The sequence below is a fragment of the Condylura cristata genome, unplaced genomic scaffold (genome assembly GCF_000260355.1).
Source record: "Condylura cristata isolate star-nosed mole 26May11 unplaced genomic scaffold, ConCri1.0 scaffold00013, whole genome shotgun sequence".
Taxonomy (NCBI): Eukaryota; Metazoa; Chordata; class Mammalia; order Eulipotyphla; family Talpidae; genus Condylura; species Condylura cristata.
In genome coordinates, this window is record NW_004567114.1 from 10,297,856 (window position 1) to 10,309,524 (window position 11,669).

The 11,669-nt window shown below is 41.5% G+C and overlaps 1 protein-coding gene across 1 annotated transcript in view; it reads right to left on the bottom strand.

The window, feature by feature from the left end:
• Nucleotides 1-11,444, bottom strand: part of TTC8 (tetratricopeptide repeat domain 8) — a 46,277-nt gene extending 34,833 nt beyond the window's left edge. The window contains exons 1-2 of the mRNA XM_012724386.1: nucleotides 11,210-11,444; nucleotides 3,150-3,179 (exon numbers count right to left, since the gene is read on the bottom strand). Coding sequence (XP_012579840.1) covers nucleotides 3,150-3,179; nucleotides 11,210-11,323 — 144 coding nt within the window. The 5' untranslated portion in view covers nucleotides 11,324-11,444. The remainder of the gene's footprint in view (nucleotides 1-3,149; nucleotides 3,180-11,209) is intronic.
• Between the last annotated feature and the right edge of the window lie 225 nt (nucleotides 11,445-11,669).

Sequence of the window (11,669 nt, forward strand, 5' to 3'; positions counted from 1 at the left end):
GAAGGGTAGAAAAGAAGAATTTAATCCAGTGTCCCTGACAGGAGAGCAAGTGCCTGGCAAGGTGAGTAAGCAGGAACATGGCAGGCTCACTAGAGGACTCGTGGCATGTTTGGAAACAAAGGAGTTGACATGAGTTGAGGAAACAGTAAAAGAAAATCCTGGAGAAAAAGGCTGGGGCAGATGACAGGTCCTGTTATGCTGTAGTGAAGTATCTGGGTTTTTATCCTGAGGAGGAGGAGCTAATTAGCTTTCAGACTACATTTGGAGAACTAGTTATTGGCTTTCTAGAAGTCAAGTTTTTATTATCACAGTAACATGTATATAGGTGGTTCTTAATTAGCCACACACACTTTTTCAACCATTTTCAAGTCAATGCTGTTATGTTCTAGACCAGTCCATCTACTCATCATACTTTTTCCTAAAACCTCCCAAATACTGATAAAATTTTTTTATATTAGGCTAAGCAAAACACAGGAAAATAAATCCACTATTCTCACTAAATGGATAAATGCTTCAGAAGTCAAACAGAAACACTAGTTGTCAATTTTATTACATAAGAATTCATTTTTTCAAAAAGGTAAATAGAAGCTACGCGTTTCAATTTATTAAATCCGAATTCTTAAGTAAAAGCAGCGATATGAATTTCTGATATTTACATATCTATAATAAAATCTACTGAAACTATCATCTAAATTTAAACTTCATCAGTATTTAGGAATATTAATTTTACTGACTTTCCTGCTGTCCTAACAAAAACTGACCTTGAAAATCACATACCACTGCTTGATTAAACATCACATTGTATTCAGGGAACTGCTCTTGGCAATGAGAACAATTCTTGAGATTTTAATGAAAACAGCAGATGGGGCTTTGCCTTTTTAAAAAAATTTTTTTTAATTTATTTTGGAAGCATGCCAAGTTATGTTTTACAGTCCTAAAATCCTCTGTGTGGTTTTAAAAAAATCAAAATTAATCAATGGTTAAAATAAAATGAGTAGCAAAGCAATTCCAAACTGCCTTTGAATATAAACATAAACTGCTTTTATCAGATATGTTTAACTTTTTAATAAATGACAGCATTGTAGGTTTTCAAAGCGTATATATAAACACACATGCATGGCTATGGATTGAACTGCTATAAACCTGACAATAATAAAGGGATAGTAACCCTTTCTTAGGGAAAAGCATCAATTCTCCCAACCCAAATGAGTAACTACCACATCAGTTACTTCAAAACTCTACAAAACAATTTAAATTCTTCTCTTTTTAATACAAGAAGCAAGGTCAGAAATTTAAGGCATAGAACACTTTGGCGAGGTTATTGCTAGAATAACACCATCAAACCTGACCAGGAAGTTTTAAGAAACATTTGACACCTCTGCTTCATCAATGATAGCAGACACAAAACATGCCATTGTTACTATAAAGCCTTAACTACTGTGAAGTTGTAAAAGTGCACACAAGAAAGGCAAAAATGTGAATAGTGAACTCAAAAGAATCCAATTAGCCTTGTTCCCATTTTATTCACTTATATTTATCCAGTGGATAATTACGGCTACAGTAACAGAACAGAAAGTTAATAAGAAAAATAGGTCCTTCATGAAGACCTGTGCTAGACAGGAATTCTCAAATGCCATTTACAGTTTTAAAACCTACCAACAATTCAAATTATTGATATTCCTTCAATTGAATTTTAATTTTAATCAAATCTTTACTATAAGTAAACAATATTTTGTTTTCTCTTTTAATAATTTAGGTCCTTCTTAAATGACTAGTACATGTGTTATGCAAACAAGAGTTCAGTACCAGCTATCAATTTGGAAATCACAATTAGGAACATTCTAAAAGCAAATGGCATCCTTTTAAAGAACTGAGTGACACAGTTTATGGTGGGGAGAAGATCAGGGTGAAGCGGGCAGCACAGAGGTGAAAGAACTCACCAGAGACAGAGTAGAGAACAGAACAGGCTGACTTACTGAAATACATCACTAAGAGACGCAGTGGGCAAGACGGGAGAGGTCTGCCCATGAAGGGAGGGGGTTCTAAGGGCTCTGATACTGTTTTTGCAGGCTTTCTAACGAGGGGTGCCAGTTTGCACCTGTTACCTCCTGGTCTCTGGTACTGGCCTTTGGCAGAGACATGTTCTGGCCTCTGCTCCTGCATTCCCGGTGCAGGGCTGGCCTTCCGGTCAGGGTGGTCGGCTATAATGGCCTTGACCCCGAAGTAGCCTTACCCATTCCCGTACTCCAGCCCCCAAACCTGCCTGCTGGGTTGGGAGTGGGGCTTAGTTTTTAACTTTATTCAACGTATCCCGCTGACACATTTTAACCCACCTATAGTGTTTGTTTAATACCACATAGACTTCTATGACAGTATTTGAATATTTTTTCCTTCTAAAAGATTTGCTGATCACACATGATGAATTCACAAAAGGTTGAACTTGTTTATTTGGGAGGGTTTGGGAGGGCAAACACCTGGCAGTATTTAAGGGCTTGGGAGGGCAAACACCTGGCAGTATTTAAGCTCTCTAGTCTATAGCTCTCCCATCTCTTCTTATTCCCAGACTTACTGGGAAACAAGGAAGGACATCCCTTCCTCTCCCTCATCAGATCTCCTCTCTTCCTCAGGGGCCTTTTGGATTCATCTGTGTGTGTCATATCCAGTTAGCTCCCACCTCTTAGTTGATCTGGTGGTACTGGCTGTCTGGCCTGTGACCCCTCCTTCTTCCTAGCCATGGCCGACTCCACTCTGTGAAAACAAAACCTTCTCAAACAGAAGTGGCCTACTAGTAACACACTGTTCATCTTTTTAGACACTTGTGGGTCTCCTAGCTTTTCAGCTCCCTTTCTAACCCCCTAGCTCCTATTGCTACCTTCTTTATTTTTCTCATCTTAGTGGTCAATTCTGGTCATTTCCATTTAAACCCCAAGTCTTAATAAATAGAGTGTGTTAGCTCTCCACCCATCCAAAGACAAAAATGTACTGGAAATATAATCATTTAATAAGAAGGTATATAATGTCTGGAAGAGAGGGCTAAATTTATAATACCACAGGTAGATAAGCAGCAGGTTTCATAAACTATAGCAATAACTAAGCAATAGCAGTAACTAAAGCAGTCTCTAAACTAAAGGTCGCAGCTAAGTGTTTACCTGTGACACTGGCAATTCAGGATCTGGTTCCTGGAAAGCATTAAGAAGGCAGTAAACATTTTTAAGAAATGCAGTTTCTACAATAAAAGTCATAATGACTAACCCAGTATGTACTGGCAAGATGCAAACTCATTCACTAAAAACACAAATATCAACTAATCTTCCTTCACAACTGTTGAATTCTCAAGAATTCTTCACAACTAATATATATTGGATAGTGCAAAATTACCTATGGTCAGATAATCTGATTGCTCTGACCTCATTTAGAGCATAGAAAACATATCTTAATTACCTATTTAATGAAGATACAGTAGCTCACTATTAAAAACAATTTTACAACTATACCAAGGAAGAATTTCTTATATTCAAATATAATTGGGGAGAAGAAAAATGTAAACCCCACTATTTCACAACGACATAATAGCATTAGTGACTGAAGATAAATTAATTCTGCCGATAAGGTTTGCTTAGACATTTTTATAAAGACTATGCAATATAAGTTCTGCCAGGTAAATGATAAACTCAATGTTTTCTTTTGCCAAATCACATAGAAATTCATCGGGGGGGGGGAATCAGGAAAACATCTACAATTAGCAAGATGTCTACAGTTAGCAAGCGCCTTTGAACACTCATTCTGCAGCCTGTTTTAATGGGGAAGCTACTAGGAAACAGAAAAAGGAAAAGAAAAAAAGAAGAGATCCTTGCTTTCTACAGGTCTAAAATCCAAAAATCCTATGTATTTTTCTAAGTGTATGTGGGCAAGCAGTGTGCAGACCATCTGGACACATGCAGGGACAAGCAACAGCTTTAGCATGACACATGGCAGCAACAGAGAGGAGGTTACACTAGGCTAAAACCCAAGCACCCTTGGGGTGAGATTTAGAGTAGTTAGCAATCAGCACATAGCGATCAGGGGTTTTAAAGTCCACTATGCAATAAAATAAATAAATAAAGTCCATGATGCATAAGAAAAATCTGGAAAAAGTATATTTTGGCCAGATCCCATAGTCTACATTTAGAGAGACACTGTCAGAGAATAAGACAGCAGAAGTACCTCCTTCTACTCTTCCATTTCTTTGTACACATCTGTATGACCCATTATCTCATTTGAGCCTACTATCAACCATCTGAGGGAGGCAAGTAGGTATTATTTTGCAGATAAGGAAACAAATTCAGAGATGTCAAGTAATTTTCTCAAGGTCACGTCAATGCTTGAGAGAAAACAGAACTCTTAGATATTAAAAAAAAAAAAAAGAGCTAGAAATAAGCTAGGATTGAAGGGTGAAAAAAAGGAGACACGATAAGTTTCCCACAAAAGGGGGAAAGTAAGTTTAGCAGAGAGAATGTAGACCGTGCTTAAAAGGGAAAAGGAAACTAAAGGAGGCAGAAATCACAGATAGCAAAAAAGAAGCTGGATGCTTGTTAGACTGTCCAAGCTGAAACGGCCGATTCAGCCACAGAGGCCTCTGCTCACTGAGGAAGGCCTTCGTGCCTCTGTCTCCTTCTGCCCCTGCAGCACACAATTAGATGCACCATGTAGGTGGCAAGCACCCAAGAAATGAAAAGGTCAGAGAGGAAAATAAAAGGTGTAGAGACAGGTGTGGTTGTGTGAATGGAAAATGGAGAAAGGACTAAATAGGTGTGAGGCAGAGGCCACATTCATCCCATGGCATTCTCCTGGCACCCTGGTAAGCCCTGAAAACATCCCACAGGGGAAGCATATAACTGGATAAATTACAGTAAATGTACTAAATGCTCCAGGCAAGCTATAGACATATTGTAGATCATTTAGAAGGAGTGCAGAAAGCAGAACACAAGAAGGGTAAGAAGGGACTCAAAGGGAGGGAGATTATTCTGGAAATTGAGAGTCAATGATCTATCGAGAGTCAACAGCATTTGTCATCAGTTTCACTGGCCACTTTCCTCACAGTTGTGTCCAGGTTCCAACAATCCCATCAGAAGAGCAGAAGCACCAGAATCCTTCACACAAATCTCCCTAGCCAACGTAGAAGCAATTGGTAGCTAACATTTCTGATCACTTACCATGTACTAATAAATTAAAACTTACAAAAACCCTTTAAGGTACAAATACTGTCAACCCTATTTTACAGATGAGAAAACTCTGAGGTCAAGGTAGAGAGGCAGGATTGGAACCTGGACACTCTAGGTCAAGGGCGTGCACCTTGCTGAGTATGTGACATCAGGGCAAGGCTGGAAAGCAGCTAAAGCAGCGTAAGCCCAGAGTGGGCTGATCTGGAGAGCGTTCAGGGACAGCAGGAGTATGAAGAGAACGAGTCAAGATGTTTTAATTTGGAGAGGGCAAAACTTTTTTAAAAAATGACTTGAGATCTTCATCTTCAGGAGTCTCTCAGTTCCACTTTTGTGCTTTAAATTAATCCACCCACATAATGAGCCACAAATTAGGTTCACTTGATCTAGCAAATTTATCCATGAATATCCATGAGGAGAAGGCATCAGCCTTCAGCCAAGTCAGGAGACCTGGGCTTGAACAACCTCAGGGAGCCACTTAGCTGTGTGACCTTGAACAAGTCCTGCGACTGCCATTAGCCAGTCCTCTTGGACTGCAGCTATAGTGTCTACTGTACGGGGTAGGAGTCTTTTAATTTATAAAACTGCATTCTGAAGACTATCTGATAATACACTAAGAGGCCTTTCACAGATGTGCTCCTTGTTAATAACACATAAGGTGGCAGCACCTTCAGTGAGAATGTCACACTCTCAGAATTTCTCTAGGCAAACATTTAAGTAATGAACAGAAAAGCACCAAATTCTCTTCTACTTCCCTCTTCATAGTCAAGACTGACTCCCAGTAGGAGCCCATCAAACTGAAACTTCCCTTTAAATCTCCTTCCAAGTGAGCGAGTATGAGGACAACGTGGAAAATCTAGGGGCCCTGCCTAGAACCAGCTGATTCTCACTAGCATCAGCGTCAGCTCACATTGGCTGCTCGCCTCCTTCCTCCCTGGGGTCAGGCCTTCTCTTAGGTTGCTGCTATTGCTTTAGGGAATTTGTTCTCCCGATAATTCAGAGTGCGATTCAGAATGTGACTCCTTAATTATCACCAATACTTATTCTGGCTAATGAGTCTACCCAGCTCCACTCTTAAACTACCATATCATGATTCAGAATTTTGAATAACAGGAAGGAAGAAAACTGTAAGAGAACAGGAACAGGGCTGTTTCAGAAGGTGAGGGCGAGGCAGTGACCAAGTGGCCAGGTGGATGTGGAGGCCGATGTCAGCAGGCGTACAAATTCGTAAAAGATTAAATCAAAAGACTAAGCCCAGCTAAATCTCCACGGCCCTGGAGAGGAAATAAATTAGGTGTTTTTTGGCTTGGGTCACCAGATCATTGTCTCTGGCAGTCACTAACACGTCAGCTGACTGGTAAAAACACATCACTGGCTCCATGTCTTTCACCCAAACAAGTGGTCTTCAGCCTTCTCTCTCCCTTCAAGCCATTTGTGAAAATTTCCTCCTCTCCTGAACATCTCTTGCTATTATCAGATTGGGAGTTGGAGATAGGATGTGCATTAGAAAAAGCTCTCGCTCCCTGATAAATAGCACTCCCACCCTGGAATCACTGACTTAAATCATTGGAAACCCTATCAGCAACCCACCCCATTAGTACAAACATACTGTCTTTTAAAATTCCCACTGCCTGTGAAACCTCAATATTTTATGAAGGATTTCATGATAAAGGAGCTAAAAATCAGGGCTGATTTTAAAACCACGAGTCTGACATATGGAACACGAAGAACAGTAATCAGATTAAGCGACTGATCAGGGTGACCTGCATGGGGACAGAAGCCACATCTGCTCTCAGTCAAGCTGCTGTGTGCATACCCGGTCCACACGTCTCCCTTTCCTCGGTACTCTTCTTTGAACCGCTTTTCAAGGCAGGATGGAAAGAATGCTTTGGGAAAGAAGGGAGGAAACTCCTCTCTATGAATTGCTTTTCTCCCTGCATTTTTATCAAAGAGAAAGACTGATGAACAAACACTTAAGAGGTCAGAACCTGAATTTCCTTTTTGCTTACAGACCCTTGGCTCTCTGTTTCTCCCCATTTTGCATCTGGGAAAAGAAATCCATCTCCACGAATCCTTCTTCCTGGAGACACATACCATGTCATCAGTCAATTTACCCTCCAGTCCTTGTAGCCAATAAAAGATGTGTGATGCCAAGGAAATATATCACAGTGTATCAGGCACCGTGGCCAGGCTGCTGTAGGACTCAAAAGTAAATGAAATTGAGCTTTCCTACTGGAAGGTACAAGGTATTACTCAAACATTTTGATGACAAGATACCGAAATGTACCAAAACGTTAAATGTGGATCAAAAGCCTTAGAGGTGGGCTTCATCTCAAAGCACGGATGCATTAGAACCAAAATACTATCTCTGTTAAGTCCCCTAGACCAGTTTATGAAGAAAAGTAACAACAAAAAAAGAAATACTTGAGGAAGATTCTCTTTAATCTGGGAGGAAAATGAGCAAAACCAAAAGTGAAAAAAATAACATAAGGAAAAAAAGCACTATTTTTGTTTTGGAAAAAAATTAGCAAGAGCAAAAACGACCGCATTTGGTCCTCAGAGAACGAGCTTAGTTTCCCTGCTCTCCTATGTGTGGAGGGCTTCAACGTGACTCAGTTTGGCAGCTCAGGAATGTGATGCAAAGAGCTGCACAGGATGTCTTCCACTTTAAAATGCAGAAGTGATGCCTCCCTGGTGGCACAGAAGTTAAAGTCTCAGCCAGCCACTGCTCCAACCTCTGCAGCATGAGTTCAGTCCGTGGCCAGGGAGCTGACCCACATGGCGCCGCAGACCTCTCCTGTCTCCCCGCTGCTCCCCTCAGCAGTGTATTTCAGTATATCTGCCTGTTCAGCTTCCCAGTCTGTCTCTGGTGAATCTTCTCACTCCCAACCCTACCCCTCTGGCCTACGCCCCAGTTCTTTATGCATAAGTAAATAAAAATAAATCTTTTTTTAATACAAATAAAAAGATAGAAAAACAAAGCGAAGGGAGTACTGTCAACTTTCCAGCACCCTGTCGCAAAAGCCCAGCCGGGTAAGGTAACATCACCTTAAACTTCTATGCTTCTAATTGTTCTGGCAATATATACAGCTCCTCCTTCAATAAACTACCTCAGTAAAACAGTTTAAAAGGGTGGGAAAGGAAAAGACAGAAATTTCTTTTCTTTAATATTTTTAACATATTCATTATCACATCCTTCATTTTTATACAATGGAAAAGATGTTTCTGGTAGGCCAACTCTAACATTCATAAGAGCAAAACAAATCAAGCCCAGCTCTTACCAGCAAAACTAACAGAATAACATCTTTTAAAACAGTTCTGTGCAATCAGAAGTTGTATATCACATTGGGAAGTACTATTTCAACTCCTTAACACACAAGACAATGGAAGAGGCCAGGACCTAACCAGACCCGTGGGCATAAAGATCTTTACCGTGTCACTGGGTCACCCAACAGCAACAGTAGAGTAGGATCCTATGTGTGTTTTTCGTGATGATTATCAAAATCATAATTCCACTAAACATAACTTACGATTAAGTCTTAATGTTCCAAGAGGACTAATGGGAGATGTAAAAAAGGCCAAAGAAAAAATACCTAAGCTCGTATCATGTTTAGTGGCTAATGTGGGAGATTTTAAATGAAATATTGAATATGGTTATCCTATTCTAGGTAAATGAAAGGAGTCAAGATGACCTCCTTTAAGCTCCTTCTTAACAATTGATAAAAACGTTGTTGAATTGTCTATGTAGTTCCCAAAGTGATACCATCACCTCAGGCTAGCGAGAGAGGTGTCTGTCCCTCTGTTTCCCCCGCCAAAAGGAACCAGTAAGTTTTAGAATAAATTAACTTAATTAAAATTGGACAGGTTAGCTTAGGTCAGGACTCCTCAGAGCCTTTCACCCAAATACACAAATATGCCAAAATTCTTTACCATTTAAATGAAATCTTTAAAAAGGCACAGGAGGTGGGGAAATATAGAGAGAAAGGTCTAGAAACACACAGCACTGTCACTGTCACATATGTGCCAAACAGGCCTGAAAAGGAAACGGGGTCAACTAGCTTTGTGTTGATAACTTTGGACCAACTATTTCATCTTTGCATCCTTGTGCGCTGTCTATAAAATGGAGGAAATATACCAGCTTCCTAAGACATTTGATTACATGAGATAACATGCAAGCCTGACACAGAGTAAATAATAAATGTTACCTTTTATTTTTTGTTACCCACTTTGCAAGCATAGCTATAGATATGTTATAGAACTGTCTGGCAAGTACTTGATAGAGGTCACTGATACATCGAATACATCTAAAGTCCTAATCACCGAGCCTAGCACAAACTCAACCTGAATTCACAAGTGCAATACAGAGTGCCACAATGATTATGTCTGTAAGATTAGAGGATCTGCACAGTTCATTATAACACTGTGGCTTTGCCTACAACAGTTCACAATATGACATTTCCTAGAATGTTAACTACATGGATATCTAACCTTTGCTCACTTGGTCAAGAAAAGATTACAGAGGCCAGGCAAGTTTCAGAACTATTAGACTGAGCAAAATTAGTTTTCTTCCTTCAGAACTTCTCAGAGCACTTAGGATAACTCTTCAAAGTCTAAGAAGGGGATATACATTTCCCAAATGTGTTTAATTAGGAAACTTTTTCATTAAGGAGCTCTTGGGACTAGTGTTCCTGGAACACTAAACGGAAACTTTCCTAACTCAATGGAAAAAGCACATAAAGTTCTTGCAAATCATTGCATCTAGAACAATGGGGTACAGCACAGATTTGTAATAAACTCTTACTGTGCAAACAGGGTCCCCAAACATTTGATCATGGAAACCCATTCAGTAGTTAGGCAGTGTCTGTGGGGCCAAGAAACATACTTGGAAAAATACATGCTTACAGAAATGTAATCCACTAACTAACATGAACTAAACAGTTAGAGAAACTAGCCTACTTCTCCCACTACCAAGCAGTGTTCTAGCCAGAAAGGTACTGACTATTCACCTGAAGCCTACAATGTTAACCTCATCTAGCTGGCTATTCTCCATCCATTTGCTGGGAGCTAAAGCAAAGCCTAGAAGTGTTCACACTCAGCCAGGCTTATGTAACTGCTCTCAATTCTCCTTTTTTCCCCTAGCATCTCCAAGGCAACACCACTAGTGGAAAAGCTGAGAAACTAGCCCAAAGTAGGTACAGTCTACATTTACTAGAAGCACTCACAAACTGCCACAACTGTACACCTATTCACCCTTTTCCTCTTTTTGCCTCTTCCAGAAGTTACCTGTCCACCAGAGTTGCACATCTTACACACACAGTACCTCCTCTTTGTCACTCTTTACATAATTTCCCTCTTTGGGAGAATTTAAATAACTCTTGAGGTAGTTTAAGCTGGCTCTGGATGTCATCGCTCCTTTCAGGGTGGCCCTCTTAATAGATTAATGTTATCTTTCCCGTCCTAGATTTTCATTCCTGGAACTTGCATTATTTGCCTCAAGATGCACTTAGGCGCCAGAATCAAAGGCTCCTTCATGCTTGGGTAACAGTCTAAAGAAGTGTAAGGATCAACCCATCCAGACGGGGGTAAAGACAGCTATTTCAAAGTTACAGAGCTTGACGTTTATACATAATTGTTTTGTAAATTCGGAACGCCCAGACAACGAACAAGCTCGAGAGCCCACACATATGCACGTATTAGTAAATCACCAAAGTAACATTAAGTAAGGGCTCTAAGCGTTCACTTAAGGGACACTTGGGAGGAAAAGAGGCGACTGAAGCTTGCGGAGGCGGAAGTCTGGGTGGAGCTCTAACGCAGGACGCCGGCACCCGGGGCCACGCCAGGCAGCCACCCGCGGGGCCCGGCTTCCAGGGGTCTCGCTGCAGGTGCCCGTGCGGGCCTGACGGCCCACCTGGCCCTGAGTATTCCTTCCCAGGGCCCCCACCCGGAGCCTGGGGACCCCTCCAGGCTCTCGGCCTCATCGCCGGGACCCACTGACAGGGTCCGGCCGGTACCTGGTCGTAAGGGGACTTCTCCAGCATCTGCGTGCACAGATCGGCGCAGAGCTGGAACTTCCTGCGCCTAAAATAACTCCAGGCCAGGAACAGCGGCTCCATCTCCGAGCCCATGGCTGCCGAGGGCGGCCCGCGAAAGGACGGGGCCCAGTCTAGGAGGGCAGCCGGGGGCTGGCGGCGTCCTGTTCTGCCCGGCAACGCGCGGGAGCAGGGGCCTTCCCTGAGGGGCGGCCGCGCCGTGCCTGAGAACAGGCAGAAGAAACCTACCGAAGAAGAACCCAACTTCAGGGCTTACCAACATTTGGTACAAAAACAAAATACTTTTAAGGGCTACCTATTTTGTTAATTTTGAGAAAACGCTGTGGCTAAATTAAGAGGCAATAACTTAGACACCTCAGACTGGGGTCTTGCAGCCTCCCAGGGGAGGTACGGTTGCCTAGCAGCCGAACGCTCCGCTTAC